This window comes from Salvelinus alpinus, chromosome 1, assembly GCF_045679555.1.
Source record: "Salvelinus alpinus chromosome 1, SLU_Salpinus.1, whole genome shotgun sequence".
NCBI lineage: Eukaryota > Metazoa > Chordata > Actinopteri > Salmoniformes > Salmonidae > Salvelinus > Salvelinus alpinus.
The window spans coordinates 67,985,889-68,005,809 of record NC_092086.1 but is presented as its reverse complement, the minus strand read 5'-3'; the positions used below and the strand labels follow the sequence as shown (position 1 = coordinate 68,005,809).

At 44.1% G+C, this 19,921-nt stretch overlaps 1 protein-coding gene across 1 annotated transcript in view; it reads right to left on the bottom strand.

Annotated features, from left to right (window-relative positions):
• The window catches only part of LOC139583899 (gamma-aminobutyric acid receptor subunit beta-2), an 84,718-nt gene that overhangs the window by 30,973 nt on the left and 33,824 nt on the right, over positions 1–19,921 (bottom strand). The window contains exon 5 of the mRNA XM_071415421.1: positions 3,491–3,573. Within this exon, the coding sequence (XP_071271522.1) occupies positions 3,491–3,573 (83 nt within the window). The remainder of the gene's footprint in view (positions 1–3,490; positions 3,574–19,921) is intronic.

The window sequence follows — 19,921 nt, the reverse complement described above, 5'->3', positions numbered from 1 at the left end:
AGTAATTAAGTGTTGGATATTTATTATTGCTTGCAGACATATACTGTATCTTGGGCAGTGTACCGTATACAGGTGCCCTGTAATTACCCCTCTCTTTACCCAGTCAAAATGTAATCACGTTTCTGATGCTTCATCCTCTCTTCCCTTCCACCTTCTGAACCCGATAAAGCTTCCATCTCACAATATGTGATCTCTTCAGAAGCCATCTGAACTACCTATATGCATGCATCAGCTCTGACAGGCATGAAGAGAAATACATACAGTGCATTCGGAAAGTATTCAGACCCCTTTACTTTTCCCACATTTTGTTACGTTAAAGCCTTATTCTAAAATGGATCAAATCTTTTTTCCCCCCTCATCAATCTACACAGAATACCCCATAATGACAAAGCAAAAACAGGTGTTTAGATATTTTTGCACCAAAGAAAACGGCTACAAGCTTGTCACACCTGTATTTGGAGAGTTTCTCCCATTCTTCTCTGCAGATCTTCTCAAGCTCTGTCAGGTTTATTTTCAGGTCTCTCCAGAGATGTTCAATCAGGTTCATGTCCGGGCTCTTGCTGGGCCACTCAAGGACATTCAGAGACTTGTCCTGAAGCCACTGCTGTGTTGTCTTGGCTGTGAGCTTAGGGTCATTGTCTTGTTGGAAGGTGAACCTTTGCCCAGTCTGACGTCCTGAGCGCTCTGGAGCAGGTTTTCATCAAGGATCTCTCTGTACTTTCCTCCGTTCATCTTTCCCTCGATCCTGACTAGTCTCCCATTCCCTGCAGCTGAAAAACATCCCCACAGCATGATGACGCCACCACCATGCTTCACAGTCGGAATGTTGCCAGGTTTCCTCCAGACGTGACACTTGGAAATCAAGCCAAAGATTTCAATCTTGGTTTCATCAGATCAGAGAATCTTGTTTCTCATGGTCTGAGAGTCTTTAGGTGCCTTTTGGCAAACTCCAAGTGAGCTGTCATGTTCCTTTTACTGAGGAGTGGCTTTCGTCTGGCCACTCTACCAAAAAAGCCTGATTAGTGGAGTGCTGCAGAGATGGTTGTCCTTCTGGAAGGTTCTCCCATCTGCACGGAGGAACTCTGGAGCTCTGTCAGAGTGACCATCGGGTTCTTGGTCACCTCCCTGACCTATTGCTCAGTTTGGCCAGGCGGCCAGCTCTAGGAAGATGCTTGGTGGTTCAAAACTTCTTCTATTTAAGAATGATGGAGGCCACTGTGTTTTTGGGAACCTTCAATGCTGCAGAAATTTGTGCCTCGACACAATCCTGTCTCGGAGTTCTACAGACTTGACTTTTTGCTCTGATATGCACTGTCAACTGTGGGACCTTATATAGACACATGTGTGCTTTTCCATGTCCAATCAATTGAATTTACCACAGGTGGACTCCAATCAAGTTGTAGAAGCTCATTTACTGCATTTCTATACAATTTAAAAACTCTAAAATGCTATTTGGAGAACAGGAAAAGCAAGCAAAACTTTGCCCAGCTATTAGCACATTGGTTTCTATAGCTTCATTCAGCTCAGTCGATCTACAAACACATAACCTATTAGCTACACAATTAGCCGCTACACATTAACTCAGCACCGGGATTAAAAACTATAATTTAATTCGTATAGAGAGATCTCTTAGCATAAAAATTATTTTATTAAGAAAAGATAAACAAATATATTTTCTTTACAGAACACATTTCTTACAGTTTTAAAAGCTAATTTCCTGCAATTTTACACATTTGTACATGGATAATGCCATGTTAATATGATATCTGAGTGAGAGTGACTAACAAAATCAATGGGGGCTCCCTGGAGGTCAGGGCCCCTGGGCACATGCCCTGTGGGCCTGGTCGGTCATTCGGCCATGATTACTACAAGTTTAGATAGCTGGCTAGACTAACTACACTAATTTACCAATCACTTTTTTTTTTATGACATTGGCTAATTGAGTGACTGTCAGTGAGTGACATATAACAAGAGATAAACTGCTGATGCACGACCAATTTTCAAAAATTGCACCTTGTGTATTCTACTATTCTAACTTTCAAGTTGAGACCCCGACTGATAATACTGATATGTAGCTATTGCTCCGAATGTATGTCATAACACTGCAGACAGAAGAGCTACAGTACCTAATCTGCATCTTATTTCACATTTCCACACCCACTTCCTAGGGGACTTCTAAATGTGATTTACAACATGCCATTTAAGTATGTTTTGGTTATGTTCCTTCCCCCGTATTCTGTTTCATTCAATAGGCAGCAGACCTTTACAAGTTACAAAACAAGAACATTTCAATATTATTAATATTCTATTAACGCTGCTTTGTAAGGTAATTGAATAATTATAATAAATGAATTAACTTCTGAAAAAAAGACGAAGCAGATGAAGCCTCGTGTTTTTCTACTTTTATTCGGGAGAGACGCATTACATTTTCACTCCACACAGTCGCTGTTGCGCTCGGAAATAAGTCAGCCACCGAAATGAAGGAGTAGGCTTTGTGTTTGAGAGCTGAAGTGTTCTGTGAGGCATGTACACTCCCGTACGCTCTCTGTCCCTGGCTGTTATGCCTTCAGCTTCTGAGCCATGTCTGAACAGCAGTTGAACAGGACCACACTGGAACATTTGCCTCCGCAAAACTACACTCTCGACAAAGGCAAAACAGGTCCCAATTAGATTTGATTAGGTCATTTTTGTTCACTGTATTCCTAATACGGAGAAACAATGGATGCACAATGTTAGTTGGTTCTGTCAAGATAAAGGTCGACATCATTAGGAGAATGCAAATGTAGCGCTGTTGCCCCATGCTCTTGCATTGCGTGACCTTTCAAATTGTAGCTATATTTCCAAAGATGAGAAATCTAGTAAAAAACATTGATATGCTGTTTGGGAACTGAAGTGATTCAGCAAGAACGAAATAGCCTACTCACTAATGCAGACCAGAAACAAGAATGAATAAAAGAGTGGAAGATGATATTTTTTTGATTGAAATGTTTGTTTTCTGGTTTGATTTCTTAAAGTGATACATGTGGGGTAATGAAAGGCCATAAAGCATTTACCAAGCTGTTGAGAAAGGAATACACTTTTCTAAAAGCAGCATTTACAGTAGACCTTGGCCTCCAAATGAACTGCTTTGTTTGGCTTCATTTCTTGCACATCATTGTTATGCGGAAATCCCTGAATTGCTGAAGTGATGCAAAATAGTATACTGTCAAATCTGCTGACAGGAAACACTGTTTATTTCCCCTCACGGGGCCACATTTACTGTACAGCTACACATTCTTACAGAGATGGTTCATGTCCATGAGTGGTTTCAAGGTTTGAGATATTATTGTGTTATTGTAACTGACTAGAGATTGTATGCCTTACACTGTGGATTCCATATATGTACAGTTCTGGTACAGAGCATTGGTTTGGCACATGCTGTTTCCCATTTATGCCAATTCAAATCAAATTGAAATGAGTTGAATTGAAAGCGAGACATATAGAAACTCACAGCTCTCTATCTCCAATGTGCAGTTTTGCTCGTCCAGTGGATATCGTCTCAGGTCCATCATACAAGCTGCTGTAGTGGTGATCCTGAAGAGAATGGGGAGAAAAAATACATTGTCAAGAGTCTGTACAGACCAAGGAGGTCACATTGAAGATTCAAGTGGTCCTCAGCACTGCCGATGGGATCCTAACTTCACTTCACTCTGTAATTGCTTAATTGCAGCTTTAGGTCCAAGGCCGATTAGTATAGTATGAAGATAATTTCCTCCAATCAAAATATCAATCAGTATCTGGGCCCTGGGTCTAGCAGATAACTACATCCTAGTAGCAAGGACACATATTGCTACTAAACGGCTTGGCTTTTTATAGCAGCGTCAGGAGCTTCTTCATAATGTACTGCTCTCATACTGTACCTTGTCAGTGTACAGATGAAGTCGACGATAACCATTAGCTGATATCGATCCCCAGTTAAATCAACGTTGGATCAATCTCTAGATTATCTCAACCTTATTTAGCAGCTATGACACTGCAGCAGCACTTCCAGCAAGATTAGACAATTCAAAATAAAGAGCTAATTCATTTTCAAAGTTTCCCAGACACGTGAACCAAGAAAGACAATACATAACAACGGTTATTTACCAGCAATGGGCATTATCGTCTTTTTCTGCGAACCAGCCCGTTTACAGTGGTGTGTCTATAGAGCAGGTGAGTAAGCCTACAGCTGCACGCGAGTAAATATGAACTTTTTATCTAGCCTGCTCTCATCATACAGTATGTTGCCAGATAAATAAGCAGTACATGACTACAGAAACATCAAACACGCCATACACGATTCTGTATCTGTAGGTGCAGTCCATGGGGCCACAGATTAAAAGGCCAAACCTAATCCTTTTCCCGAAGGTAGCATTCTTTAAATAATCCCACTGTGCATGCTCCAGGTTCCCCAACCTGAGAGGTGAATCACTCCCTAGCTAGCTGCAGGCCAGCAAGGCCAACCAGGATAGCTATTGGTAACAGTCCCACACTGCACTAAATCACTCAGCGACATACTGTTACGCTACATTTGTAGGATCTTCACATCGATTGGGGAACTCCTGTTCTGGTCCTGAGGAGCTGGGTGCACAGGCTTTTATTCCAGCCCATTACTAAACTAAGCCAATTCAAAATATCAACAATGAATGTCTTCAGTCGGTCGGGACCATGATTATCTGAATCAGGTGGGTATGGAAGGGTTGCAATAAAGGAATGACAACCAGTAGTTCTTCAGGACTAGATGGAGAGCTCTGACGTTGTCGGATCATAAGCGACCTTGTTGTCTAACCTGTGAGGCAATGTTGAAAGGAGCGGGTCGAGAGTGTCCATATTACTAAGGAATTAACATGGTCCACACACACCAACACAGTCGTGAAGAAGGCACGACAACGCCTCTTCCCCCTCAGGAAGCTGAAAAGATTTGGCATGGGCCTCAAAAAGTTATACAGCTGCAACATTGAGAGCATATTGACAGGCTGCATCACCACTTGGTATGGCAACTGCTTGGCGTCCGACCGCAAAGTGCTACAGAGGGTAGTGCGTATGGCCGAGTACATCACTGGGGCCAAGCTCCCTGCCATCCAGGACCTCTATACCAGGCGGTGTTAGAGGAAGGCCCTAAAGATTGTCAAAGACTCCAGACACCAAAATCGTGGACTGCTGTCTCTGCTACCGCACAGCAAGAAGTACAGATGCACCAAGTCTGGAACCAATAGTACACTGAACAGCATCTACCCGCAAGCCATAAGACTCCTAGATAGTTAACCAAATAGCTGCCCAGACTGTCTGCTTTGACCCTTTTTGCACTAACTCTGTTGACCATAACCCTTACCTAAACCTACATTAACCCTTACCTTCAAATTCAGTGGGGTAAGGATGTCCCAAGGATCCCGGATAGCACAGACCAAGGCTGAAATTCCTTAAGGTCATAGGTGAGAGCTTACTGTATACAGTGCATATGGAAAGTATTCAGACCCCTTGACTTTTTCCACGTTGTGTTATGTTACAGCCTTATTCTAAAATCTTCACACAATACCCCATAATGAGAAAGCAAAAGCCGGTTTTATAATTTTTTGCAAATGTTTTAAAAATAAAAAACTGAAAAAACATATTTATTTAAGTATTCAGGCCCTTTGCTATGCGGCTCAAAACTGAGCTCAGGTGCATCCAAAGAGCTCTGATACGGGATTGTGTCGAGACACAGATCTGGCGAAGGGTACCGAAACATTTCTGCAGCATTGAAGGTCCCCAAGAACACAGTGGCCTCCATCATTCTTAAATGGAAGAAGAATGGAACCACCAAGAATCTTCCTAGAACTGGCCTCCTGGCCAAACTGAGCAATCGGGGGAGAAGGGCCTTGGTCAGGGATGTGACCAAGAACCCGATGGTCCCTCTGACAGAGCTCCAGAGTGCCTCTGTGGAGATGGGAGAACCTTCTAGAAGGACAACCATCTCTGCAGCACTCCACCAATCAGGAATTTATGGTAGAGTGGCCAGACGGAACCCACTCCTCAGTAAAAGGAACATGACAGCTCACTTGGAGTTTGCCAAAAGGCACCTAAAGGACTCTCAGATCATTGAAACAAGATTCTCTAGTCTGATGAAACCAAGTTTGAACTCTTTGCCTGAATGCCAAGCGTCACGTCTGGAGGAAACTTGGCACCATCTCTACGGTGAAGCATGGTGGTGGCAGCATCATGCTGTGGGGATGTTTATCAGCAGCAGGGACTGGGAGACTAGTCAGGATCGAGGGAAAGATGAACTGAGCAAAGTACATAGAGATCCTTGATGAAATCCTGCTCCAGCATGCTCAGGACCTCAGACTGGGGCGAAGGTTCACCTTCCAATAGGACAATGACCCTAAGCACACAGCCAAGACAACGCAGGAGTGGCTTCGGGCCAAGTCTCTGAATGTCCTTGATTGGCCCAGCAAGAGCCCTGACATGAACCCGATCGAAACCTGAAAATAGCTGTGCAGCAACGCTCCCCATCCAACCTGACAGAGCTTGAGAGGATCTGCAAAGAAGAAAGGGAGAAACTCCCCAAATACAGGTGTGCAAAGCTTGTAGCATCATACCCAAGAAGACTGTAATCGCTGACAAAGGAGCTTCAACAAAGTACTGAGTAAAGGGTTTGAATACTTATGGAAATGCGATATATCCTATTTTTATTGTTCATATATGTGCATACATTTCTAAAAAACTGTTTTTGCTTTGGCATTATGGGGTGTTGTGTTTAGATTGATGAGGGAAAAAAACGATCTAATACATTTTAAAATAAGGCTGTAATGTAACAAAATGTGGAAAAAGTCAAGGGGTCTGATTACTTTCGAATGTATTGTATATTCTTATTGACACAGAGCCCACTAACAAAACATAGATACCAGGAGAGAAAAGATGAGGGTGATGGTGAGAGACGGTTTGGGAGTATTCAGCTCCGAGTCAAATCTATTTTTATCTCGTAAAGAATCAGCTGTGTAGTGCTCGGGCAAAAAACTAAACGTGCACCCAGGGACGGGCCCCAGGACCAATTTTGGTAACCCTGGAAGTCTACTGGCATAACTCAACAAGAACAAAGCAAATGGATGATGTGAATACTTGCAAAATAACTATTTGAGATCTCGAAATCAACTTCTCGTGCCCTCTAGTCAGTGTTCTGAAGACAACATAATGACTGTGGCAATTAACTCGAAAAACAGAGCTGCATCGTAGAAAATATACAAAAATGTTCTTTGCAAATGTGCAGCCTATTGCAAAAACGGTCTAAAATGCTTTTTAAATGATGTACTACCATTATCATTCCAATATTATTAACATACCTGTCCATTTATTCTCCTACAGTGTTCATTATCATCAGAATTAAAGCATTAAAATTACTAATGGCAATCATATAGTCCTGGATCTAGTTATAGGTTCTGGCACATCCTGATATTACCCCAGGTGCCAAACAGCCATTAAACCTGAACAATATAATTCTTTATGCCAGATACTGGCATAAAGATCATTAAGTGTGCAGATGACAACTCCAGGGTGCTTTTATAGCAGCTTAAATGAACATTGCCAAAGGTAGAAGGATGCACAAAGCTGACCTTAAACGTTCCACTGGTTCAATCAACGTCGTTTCAATGTCATTTCAATGAAATTAGGTTGAACCAACATTGGATAGATGTTGAATTGACTTATTTGCCCAGTGGGTTCCTTTCCCCCCACATCCCAGTAGGCAGAAACATGACAAACTGATTGAAATGACTGTTGTTTCAACCAGTTTCTTGTCGTGAAGATGGTCTGCCTGATGAGGTGTTTAGCACTCTAGTCTGATCACAGAAACGATCTCCCATTTCCCCCGGTCTGTGTTTGAACCTTTTGCACACACTCCTATTTGTTAGCCAAATGTCTGACTGTGATGTTCTTTTAGAAAACACAATGCATTCGAAACACATTTTTATGGGCTTTTAGGGGTCTGAATATTAGGCCACCTTTGTTTACCCCGCAGAATGTGGAGAGAACGGTGTTTCAAATGGTAACTTTTTTCCAAGATGGCGTGGCAGTCGGATGTGTCTTTCTCCTGTCTGTCCCGTGTAAATAGTATTCGTATTTTTCGTATACATTTCGTATATATTTTAATTTCACTTTCCATCTAGGAACTGAATATACATTCCTACATTCCGCCTCACCCAATGTGGTACGGACCTGCTATTTTTTTATACTTTAGAACCGTAACCCCAATCAGAAGCTAGCCAGATAACTAGCTACTAGCTAGTAGTCAGTTAGCCACTGCTGCGGTCTTCGCCCTTAACTCGGACACAGCCAGCTTCAATACCGGGCCAATACCTGCCAGTCTGCAAGCACGATATCAACCCAGAGCATATAGGACTGCTTTTTCTCTACCACATCACCGGATTCCTGACGCAAGCTCTGGACAATTACACCGTATTATCACAGCTAGCTAGCTGCAACCGAGTGGCTACTACTGGCTAACACCTCTGTCCCGAAGCAAGCACCAGTTAGCCTTGAGCTAGCCTCGAGCTAGGCCCATCTGCCGGCTAGCCGAAGAGGTCTACCAGCGAATTCTTGGGCTACAATACCTCTTTTGCCAATTGGACTGGACCTTTTTTTTGCCGACACAGAGCCCTGCCAATCCATCACAACTGGTCTAAATCAGCTACAAGCTAATTTAGCCATTTTTTTGCCGCTGCTAGTAGCTTTTACCTTCTGCACAGACACCAGCCCTGTTATTAGCCTGGATATTACTTACCAGCATCGGACTGTCTCTCGACAACAACGCCGGATTCCTGCCGTAATCCCTGAGCCACTACTTCTGATCCTCACAGCTAGCTTGCAGCTAGCGCAGTTAGCGCCACTGCCACGAAGCTAGCACCAGTTAGCAAACACAATTCTACAATTCACAACCTCTCTTTCGCCATTCGGCTTGGATTCTCTGGATTCTCTGTCGACACGACCACGTCTGAGCAGACCCCCTCCGTCTGAGCAGACCACCCCCCGGGCTACTAACTTTAAACGCCGCGTGCTAGCTTAGTGGAGGCCTCCCTGCTCCATCTACGGCTGCCCCCTGGACACTATGATCACTTGGCTACATAGCTGATGCATGCTTGACTGTCCATTAATTCACGGTACTCCATTCTGTTTATTTGTGTTTTATCTGTCGGCTCTGTGCTTTAACTCAGGATCTGTGTGTAGTTAATCCGACCCTCTCTGCCTAGTCGTCGCCATTTTTACCTGTTGTTGCTGTGTTAGACTAGCACCCTGTTATTGCTGCTGTTATCTTACCTGTTGTTTTAGCTAGCTCTCCCAATCAAGACCTGCAATCACTTTATGCCTTATTGTATGTCTCTCTCAAATATCAATATGCCTTGCATACTGTTGTTCAGGCTAGTTTTCATTATCATTGTTTTGGTTTGCAATGGACCCTGTAGTTCCACTCTCCGTACCTCTGATACCCCCTTTGTCCCACCCCCCACACATGCGGTGACCTCACCCATTGAGACCAGCATGTCCAGAGATACAACCTCTCTTATCATCACCCAGTGCCTGGGCTTGCCTCCGCTGTACCCGCGCCCCTCCATACCCCTGTCTGCACATTATGCCCAGAATCTATTCTACCACGCCCATAAATCTGCTCCTTTTATTCTTTGTCCCCAACGCTCTAGGCGACCAGTTTTGATAGCCTTTAGCCGCACCCTCATCCTACTACTCCTCTGTTCCTCGGGTGATGTGGAGGTAAACCCAGGCCCTGCATGTCCCCAGTCACCCTCATTTGTTGACTTCTGTGATCGAAAAAGCCTTGGCCTCATGCATGTCAACATCAGAAGCCTCCTCCCTAAGTTTGCCTTACTCACCGCTTTAGCACACTCTGCCAATCCTGATGTCCTTGCCGTGTCCGAATCCTGGCTTAGGAAGGCCACCAATAATTCTGAGATTTCCATACCCAACTATAACACTTTCCGTCAAGATAGAACTGCCAAAGGGGGAGGAGTTGCAATCTACTGCAGAGATAGCCTGCAAAGTTCTGTCATACTTTCCAGGTCTATGCCCAAACAGTTCGAACTTCTAATTTTAAAAATTAATCTCTCCAGAAATAAGTCTCTCACTGTTGCCGCCTGCTACCGACCCCCCTCAGCTCCCAGCTGTGCCCTGGACACCATCTGTGAATTGATCGCTCCCCATCTAGCTTCAGAGTTTGTTCTGTTAGGTGACCTAAACTGGGATATGCTTAACACCCCGGCAGTCCTACAATCCAAGCTTGATGCCCTCAATCTCACACAAATCATCAAGGAACCCACCAGGTACAACCCTAAATCCGTAAACATGGGCACCCTAATAGACATTATCCTGACCAACCTGCCCTCCAAATACACCTCTGCTGTCTTCAATCAAGATCTCAGCGATCACTGCCTCATTGCCTGTATCCGCCACGGGTCCGCGGTCAAACGACCACCCCTCATCACTGTCAAACGCTCCCTAAAACACTTCTGCGAGCAGGCCTTTCTAATCGACCTGGCCCGGGTACCCTGGAAGGATATTGACCTCATCCCGTCAGTTGAGGATGCCTGGTCATTCTTTAAATGTTACTTCCTCACCATATTAGACAAGCATGCTCCGTTCAAAAAATGCAGAACCAAGAACAGATATAGCCCTTGGTTCACTCCAGACCTGACTGCCCTCGACCAGCACAAAAACATCCTGTGGCGAACTGCAATAGCATCGAAGAGCCCCCGCGATATGCAACTGTTCAGGGAAGTCAGGAACCAATACACGCAGTCAGTCAGGAAAGCAAAGGCCAGCTTTTTCAAGCAGAAATTCGCATCCTGTAGCTCTAACTCCAAAAAGTTCTGGGATACTGTAAAGTCCATGGAGAACAAGAGCACCTCCTCCCAGCTGCCCACTGCACTGAGGCTAGGTAACACGGTCACCACCGATAAATCCGTGATAATCGAAGACTTCAACAAGCATTTCTCAATGGCTGGCCATGCCTTCCTCCTGGCGACTCCAACCTTGGCCAACAGCCCCGCCCCCCCCGCTGCTACTCGCCCAAGCCTCCCCAGCTTCTCCTTTACCCAAATCCAGATAGCAGATGTTCTGAAAGAGCTGGAAAACCTGGACCCTTACAAATCAGCTGGGCTTGACAATCTGGACCCCCTATTTCTGAAACTGTCCGCCGCCATTGTCGCACCCCCTATTACCAGCCTGTTCAACCTCTCCTTCGTATCATCTGAGATCCCCAAGGATTGGAAAGCTGCCGCGGTTATCCCCCTCTTCAAAGGGGGAGACACCCTGGACCCAAACTGTTACAGACCTATATCCATCCTGCCCTGCCTATCTAAGGTCTTCGAAAGCCAAGTCAACAAACAGATCACTGACCATCTCGAATCCCACCGTACCTTCTCCGCTGTGCAATCCGGTTTCCGAGCCGGTCACGGGTGCACCTCAGCCACGCTCAAGGTACTAAACGATATCATAACCGCCATCGATAAAAGACATTACTGTGCAGCCGTCTTCATCGACCTGGCCAAGGCTTTCGACTCTGTCAATCACCATATTCTTATCGGCAGACTCAGTAGCCTCGGTTTTTCTAATGACTGCCTTGCCTGGTTCACCAACTACTTTGCAGACAGAGTTCAGTGTGTCAAATCGGAGGGCATGTTGTCCGGTCCTCTGGCAGTCTCTATGGGGGTACCACAGGGTTCAATTCTCGGGCCGACTCTTTTCTCTGTATACATCAATGATGTTGCTCTTGCTGCGGGCGATTCCCTGATCCACCTCTACGCAGACGACACCATTCTATATACTTCCGGCCCTTCCTTGGACACTGTGCTATCTAACCTCCAAACGAGCTTCAATGCCATACAACACTCCTTCCGTGGCCTCCAACTGCTCTTAAACGCTAGTAAAACCAAATGCATGCTTTTCAACCGTTCGCTGCCTGCACCCGCACGCCCGACTAGCATCACCACCCTGGACGGTTCCGACCTAGAATATGTGGACATCTATAAGTACCTAGGTGTCTGGCTAGACTGCAAACTCTCCTTCCAGACTCATATCAAACATCTCCAATCCAAAATCAAATCAAGAATCGGCTTTCTATTCCGCAACAAAGCCTCCTTCACTCACGCCGCCAAACTTACCCTAGTAAAACTGACTATCCTACCGATCCTCGACTTCGGCGATGTCATCTACAAAATAGCTTCCAACACTCTACTCAGCAAACTGGATGCAGTTTATCACAGTGCCATTCGTTTTGTTACTAAAGCACCTTATACGACCCACCACTGCGACCTGTATGCCCTAGTCGGCTGGCCCTCGCTACATGTTCGTCGTCAGACCCACTGGCTCCAGGTCATCTACAAGGCTATGCTAGGTAAAGTGCCGCCTTATCTCAGTTCACTGGTCACGATGGCTACACCCACCCGCAGCACGCGCTCCAGCAGGTGTATCTCACTGATCATCCCTAAAGCTAAAACCTCATTTGGACGCCTTTCCTTCCAGTTCTCTGCTGCCTGCGACTGGAACGAATTGCAAAAATCTCTGAAGTTGGAGACTTTTATCTCCCTCAACAACTTTAAAAATCTGCTATCCGAGCAGCTAACCGATCGCTGCAGCTGTACATAGTCCATCTGTAAACTACCCACCCAATTTACCTACCTCACCCCCCATACTGCTTTTATTTATTTACTTTTCTGCTCTTTTGCACACCAGTATCTCTTCTTGCACATGATCATTTGATGATTTATCACTCCAGTGTTAAATTGTAATTATTCGATTTATTGCCTACCTCATGCCTTTTGCACACATTGTATATAGATTCTCTTTTTTCTACCATGTTATTGACTTGTTTATTGTTTACTCCATGTGTAACTCTGTGTTGTCTGTTCACACTGCTATGCTTTATCTTGGCCAGGTCGCAGTTGCAAATGAGAACTTGTTCTCAACTAGCCTACCTGGTTAAATAAAGGTGAAATAAAAAAATAAAAAAAAATAAAACTTTGGAGAGTTGTGAAACATTTATGCAAGGTCTTGGTGTGACCCAAGGGGGACAGGGCACCTTTAAAACCAAATGACTCTCTGTCTGCGTTTACTGGGGCTTTAAAGGGCACACGCTGAACTGTAACACCTGTATCAGAAACACTGGGAGAGTCACTGAGTGCCAACACAGGGGACTGTTTACGCTCGTACAAGAGGTCTGCCGTAGATGAACCCAATGCTATCTTCAACAGCAGCATGATTCTACGTTCTGTATGTAAGACAGAATGATTACTTTGCCTATTCGTAGGGTCCAGAGTTTTTCTCAATCAGCTTGCGTGTTCAGGAAAAACTCTTAGCCCAAACGAAGTCAATCATCCACACAGAGGACAGAGCAGCTTTTATCACGCTGGAACTGTTTCGACACTGTAATACCAGTAATGAGTGACTAGATAAGATCAGCGTGTCCATCAGGCAGGAGCAGGAACAGAAAGCGCTGATAGAGAATGAGTAATAGGGAGTGGAGTAACTCTCCCTGGCTCTGGTCTTGTGCGTGAAGAGAAGGTGGACACCCACAGTCGGTGCTGCCAGCCAGCCACGGACCTGCATGGCAACATGGGTAATCGTCTAAACCCACCTGACGACACTGATAAATGCCGGCCAGCGGAGAGGCTCATCTTGGAGCCCAATCCTCTGCGGTATGGCACAGAGATAATCACCTGCTCCCTGCTTTCTACGCACCTGTCTCTCTCTATCATCCACCACCGTCCTCACACTACAGCCGAGACGAGGTCAACACATCCTTCAGCTCTGCTCTACACCACAGGAGTGGTCAGTGTGTACAACACTCTCCATCTCAACTTACAGTTTGGAGATCTGGGCCAATAATCCATTATAAATTGGTATATTGGTCAACCACTAGTTGATTTCAAGTAACAGTAGATGGGCCAACTGGGTGCACTGGGTCTTTGCGTCATATTTCCCATAAATCAGAATGACAGGTATTCTCTCATAGCCTATGTCGGGTAGCTACATAGTTGGCAGCAGCGATCAGGTAATTATTAGCTAATCAGGCTCAAATAAAATAAGTAAAATTACCATCTAATTATATGATGTTCTTGAGCACATTCATGGGGCACACTCATATTCATGTCCTTTATAATATCACATTTTAGCACAAACACATTGTTCGTCATCACCATCCGTCTCTACCAGCGAGAGATAATAGGCAACTTATTTGAGATCATGAAAGCAGACCAGAGAATGGTTGGTTGTTGCTCTCAGTGGTAGCAAAGCCAAAATTATTTTTGCATGAGCAAACGGCCGATCACAAGGATGTCAAGTGTAGAATTAACTGTCTACATGTCACAGACCTTCCCTTTACAGTACCTGCGATGAGCAACACCTCAATGCCCTAAACACCGTCTGCATTGCACTGTATTGTACCTCAATCCACACTGTGAGAGGGATTGGGGTTCTGTGAAATAGATAATCAGGCAGTGGAATGTCCCATCAGATAATCTCACAAGAAACTGAAAACCAGGCCTACAGATTCTCCATCTGAGCAGGCCTACAAATGATCCATCTCACGTCGCACCTGTCAATTATCTGTGTTTATATATAAGATACTGTAGCACTGACCTACAACACAAGAAAAAAAAGGTTCCAGAGGTCAATCCCAGTTTGATCCCTTATCCGATCGTTAATCTAATACAGGCACCATCCTGCCAAAAATACATATGGTAAACAGAGGTTAACAGGAGGGAGTATGGCACTGATTTATGACCACATACAGATTGGGATGGTATTAATGTGTTAATCTCATGTCCCCACAAAACGCAATGCTCTGTTTCTGTAGGTGTAGTAGTACTTAACAGGCCGAACTCTCGCATGACACAGAGACAGATCTTGTCACAAAGCCAGTTAATATCAATGAAGAAATGGAGAAAAAAATAAATTTTTGTCGTTTCAAATAACACACTCCAGAGGTTCTGTACCCAGGAGTGGCCTAGTTCTTTGAGCCTCTGAGGTCGAGATGAATGTTCTATTTCCGCCTGTGGTCACCCTGTCTTTGTTAGCAGTAATTTCCCTCCGATGCATCTGCTGCAGCTGATGTGGCTTCTGACTTCCAAGTGTTTAACCAAGGAGCAAATTGGCAGTTACTTGCCAGCAACTTTCTGATCTCTGTGTCAAGATGGAGTCAATGGAGTAGAATTTGAGCAAACGCCTTTGGCACAGTCTTCAAAGGAGTGTGTACACATACAGTGGTAGGCCAGTACTGTTAATGTGAGTGTGTGTAGCAGCGTCTGTATCTGCTTGTCTATCTGTGTGTGTGTTTGTGTGTGTTTGTGTGCGTGTGCGCGCACTTGAGCGTGGTCTGTGTCTCCGTGAATATTTACCTCAAGCATTAATTGATGTACAAAATAATTGTTCACGTTTCCAACATAACCCTCGGTTGCTTGGTTACTGACTACAAGCGGTGCCAAGCGAGCCCCATATGGCTGTCCACCTACTGTGACCTCAAGTGCCAGGCAGCGCGCCTGGACTCTGGCACGGGCTCAGTGCACATTATGGCAGGGGTTTTGGGTCACACTAGGATCCGGCACCCCTCTGGAGCTCCAGAAGTTTGAGGTCAGAACAGCGGCCTCAGGGAGGGGAGGAGGGCACCAGGGCCCGGGGGAAGGAGAGACAGACCCATCAAATCCATCCACATGTCTTCTCAACCCACGTCTACTGCTGTCTGTTCTGTTTTCACACACAGGCATCAGCACTTCTCCCTTGGACATATTTTCACACAACATTTTGTTCATTATGTCTGGTCACCTTGGTTTTCGTACTGCTGGTCTTTCCTGATGAATGTTTGGGACATGGGTTAATATATTTTCACATGGATAGGCAATACAATGCTGTTCAATGCTCAAGCGTCATTCCCCCTTTAACAGAGCAAGCACATCATTAATAGCGTCTGTTTATGCATGAAAAACATATAACGGTTTTAAAAAAACAATTATGAATTCATTCTTCTCACTTGGCATTGTCATTTTCTAAGCAGTGAGAGGGGGTTCAATTTTACCTCAAGTTACCTGTGCTGGGCACATGCGGTGCTAGCAGTACTATAAATTCTCAATATTTTACTTTAGAATTCTTCATTGTTTTCTTGGACTACTTTTCTTTGTGCTCCTCTGCAGTGACTCAAGACAACAGCTACTTGAACAAAGAGCAATCATGTTCATAACACTGAGTGTCTGTCTGTCTGTCTGTCTGCCCGCAGAAATACAACACAAATACAAACCAAAGCCTTGTTTCATGTGCTGCTCTGTAGCGGATTGAAGCTTGTGCAAACAAAAAGGCATATTTTTTAACCTTGCTAATTCCATAGTTCTCTTTTCAATTGCTTTCCTTTGAAAGGTCAATAAGAATCTTTATTGTTGGGCCGAAAGAAAAGTGAATTTCAATGTTTAATATCAAACCAGGCTGCTTTATCAAAAACACGGTCTCAGCATGTCAACAAAAGCTCATTTGAATACACACTGGGGCATAAAAGCCTGTATTGTTTGCTTTGTAGTGGACTGTAATCATTCTGCAGGCGAATTGGCAGCTCAATGGCGAATAAATGAGTTTGGCAAATTTGAATATTCATCATGTATTTGTGCACAGTGGCTGTGTCAGCGATCAGGAAACACTACATGCACTGAATCCAATTAAGATTCCAATGAAAGGCATGTATGAAAAGATCTAGCAGCACTATTGTAATGCATATTGTGTTTTTATGTGGATGCTGCATGTAGAACAGTCTGACCACTCAACACAGGTAATCTGCATCTCACTGAGGAGGAATAGCGAGGTCGTGGAAAGAAAGGGCATGATTCCCGGTTACATGACTGGGTCAGCCAACCTACACAGTTATATTATTACAACAATATGCACATGTGTGAATTGCATTTTTCAAAACAGATCTGTGAGAAACAACTATTCAAATTCCATGCGGATGTACACCATTGTTGCCTGTCTGATAATAGAAAATCAAATACATTTTGGTTTGTCACATGCGCCGAATACAACAAATGTGTAGACTTTACCGTGAAATGCTTGCTTGCGAAACCTTCCCAACGATACAGAGTTAAAAAATTCAAATAATAGCACAACCGGAATATATATACACAAGAATGGAGCTATATACAGCGAGCACCAGAACAAGATCACTGTGCAGAGGTATGAGGTCTTTGAGGTAGATATGTACATAAAGGAAGGTTAAAGTGACTAGACATCAGGATAGATAATAATACTATTAAAATAAAGAACACAGTATCAGCATATGATGAGTTAAAAAATGTGTGTATGTGTTGTGTCGGTATGCATGTGTGTGTGTTATGTGTGTATGTAGTGTATGTGAATATGTGTGGGTTTTGTGTGAGAGTGACCCTGTAGTGTTTGTGAGTGAGTGTGTATATATTTTGTATAGTCTTGTGAATGTGCATAGACTCAGTCCAAAATAGGGTACGTGCAGATAGTCCGGGTAACCGTTTAATTAACTATTTAGCAGTCATGGCTATTTAACAGTTTTATGGCTTGGAGGTAGAAGCTGTCTAGGAGCCTGTTGGTCCAAGAGCTGATGATCCGGTACCGTTTGCCAGACGGTAGCAGAGTGAACAGTCTTTGGCTTGCGTGGTTGGAGTCTTTAGCAATGTTTTGGGCCTTTGCCTGATATCTAGGTTTTGGATGGCAGGGAGCTCAGCCCCAGTGATGTACTGGGCTGTCCGCACCACCCTCTGTAGCATTTGCAATACCAAGCGGTGATGCAGCCAGTCAAGATGCTCTCAATGGTGCAGCTGTATAACTTTTTGAGGATCCGAGGGCCCATGCCAAATCTTTTCAGCCTCCTGAGGGGGAAGAGGCCCTGTCGTGCCCCCTTTACGACTGCGCGGGTGTGTATGGACGCACCCTGGTATTTCGTCTGGTCTGGCGGCCTTGCGAGGGTTAACCTGTTTAAAAGTTTTACTCACATCATTTTGCTTATTTGGGAGATCAGCATCACTGGGCATCTCATGGCTGGGTTTCCCTTTGTAATATGTTATCATCTGCAAGCTCCTTAAAAAAGTATATAATATTAGACACAACTATGCCGGGTGAGGGGTTTGGAGGATTTCAATTGAACAATATTTTCACTGTGACCTTCTCCTCCACCTTCACATCCACCTACACCATAAATCTTATTCCTACGATCACTTAAAGATTCACTCCGGGATCTTAAGCACAAGAAATGTGTAACATATTGCACAAATTGGATTTGTACCATATCAGACAAAATGGATGACATAGTAAAAAAAATTGGATGACTTAGTACACAAGAAATGGGGACCCGTTTTGGCTCATGAGCACCACTTTCAAAACTACTGGCTGAAATTATACAAAAGTTGTGAAAGTATTCACCCCACTTGGGTTTTTTCCTATTTTGTTGCCTTACAACCTGGAATTAAAATAGACTTTTGGGGGGGTTGTATCATGTGATTTACACAACATGCCTAACACTTTGAAAATGCTAAATAGTATTTATTGTGTAACAAACAAACAATACAAAAAAACTGAAAACTTGAGCGTGCATAACTATTTACCCCCCCAAAGTCAATACTTTGTAGAGCCACCATTTACAGCAATTACAGCTGCAAGTCTCTTGAGGTGTGTTTCTATAAGCTTGGCACATCTAGCCACTGGGATTTTTGCCCATTCTTCAAGGCAAAACTGCTCCAGCTCCTTCAAGTGGGATAGGTTCCGCTGGTGTACAACAATCTTTAAGTCAAACCACAGATTCTCAATTGGATTGAGTTCTGAGCTTTGACTAGGCCATTCCAAGACATTTCAATGTTTCCCCTTAAACCACACGAGTGTTGCTTTAGCAGCACGCTTAGGGTCATTGTCCTGCTGGAAGGTGAACCTCCGTCCCAGTCTCAAATCTCTGGAAGACTGAAACAGGTTTCCCTCAAGAATTTCCCTGAATTTAGCGCCATCCATCATTCCTTCAATTCTGACCAGTTTCCCAGTCCCTGCTGATGGTATTCTTGGGGTGATTAGAGGTGTTGGGTTTCCACCAGACATAGCGTTTTCCTTGATGGCCAAAAAGCTCAATTTTAGTCTCATCTGACCAGAGTACCTTCTTCCATATGTTTGGGGAGTCTCCCACATGCCTTTTGGCAAACACCAAACGTGCTTGTTTATTTTTTTCTTTCAGCAATAGCTTTTCTTCTGGCCACTCTTCTGTAAAGCCCATCTCTGTGGAGTGTGCGGCTTAAAGTGGTCCAATGGACAGATACTCCAATCTCCGCTGTGGAGCTTTGCAGCTCCTTAAGGGTTATCTTTGGTCTCTTTGTTGCCTCTCTGATTAATGCCCTCCTTGCCTGGTCCGTGAGTTTTGGTGGGCGGCACTCTCTTAAAAGGTGTGTTGTGGTGCCATATTCTTTCCATATTTTAATAGTGGATTTAATGGTGCTCTGTGGGATGTTCAAAGTTTCGGATATTTTTTTATAACCCAACCCTGATCTGTACTTCTCCACAACTTTGTCCCTGACCTGTTTGGAGAACTCCTTGGTCTTCATGGTGCCGCTTGCTTTGTGGTGCCCCTTGCTTAGTGGTGTTGCAGACTCTGGTGCCTTTCAGAACAGGTGTATATATACTAAGATCATGTGACAGATCATGTGATACTTAGATTGAACACAGATGGACTTTATTTAACTAATGTGACTTCTGAAGGTAATTGGTTGCACCAGATCGTATTTAGGGGCTTCATAGCAAAGGGGGTGAATACATATGCACCCACCACTTTTCCGTTTTTTAATTTAAAAAATTAAAACAAGTAATTGTTTAAATTTCACTTTACCAATTTGGACTATTTTGTGTATGTCCATTACATGAAATCCAAATAAAAATCCAT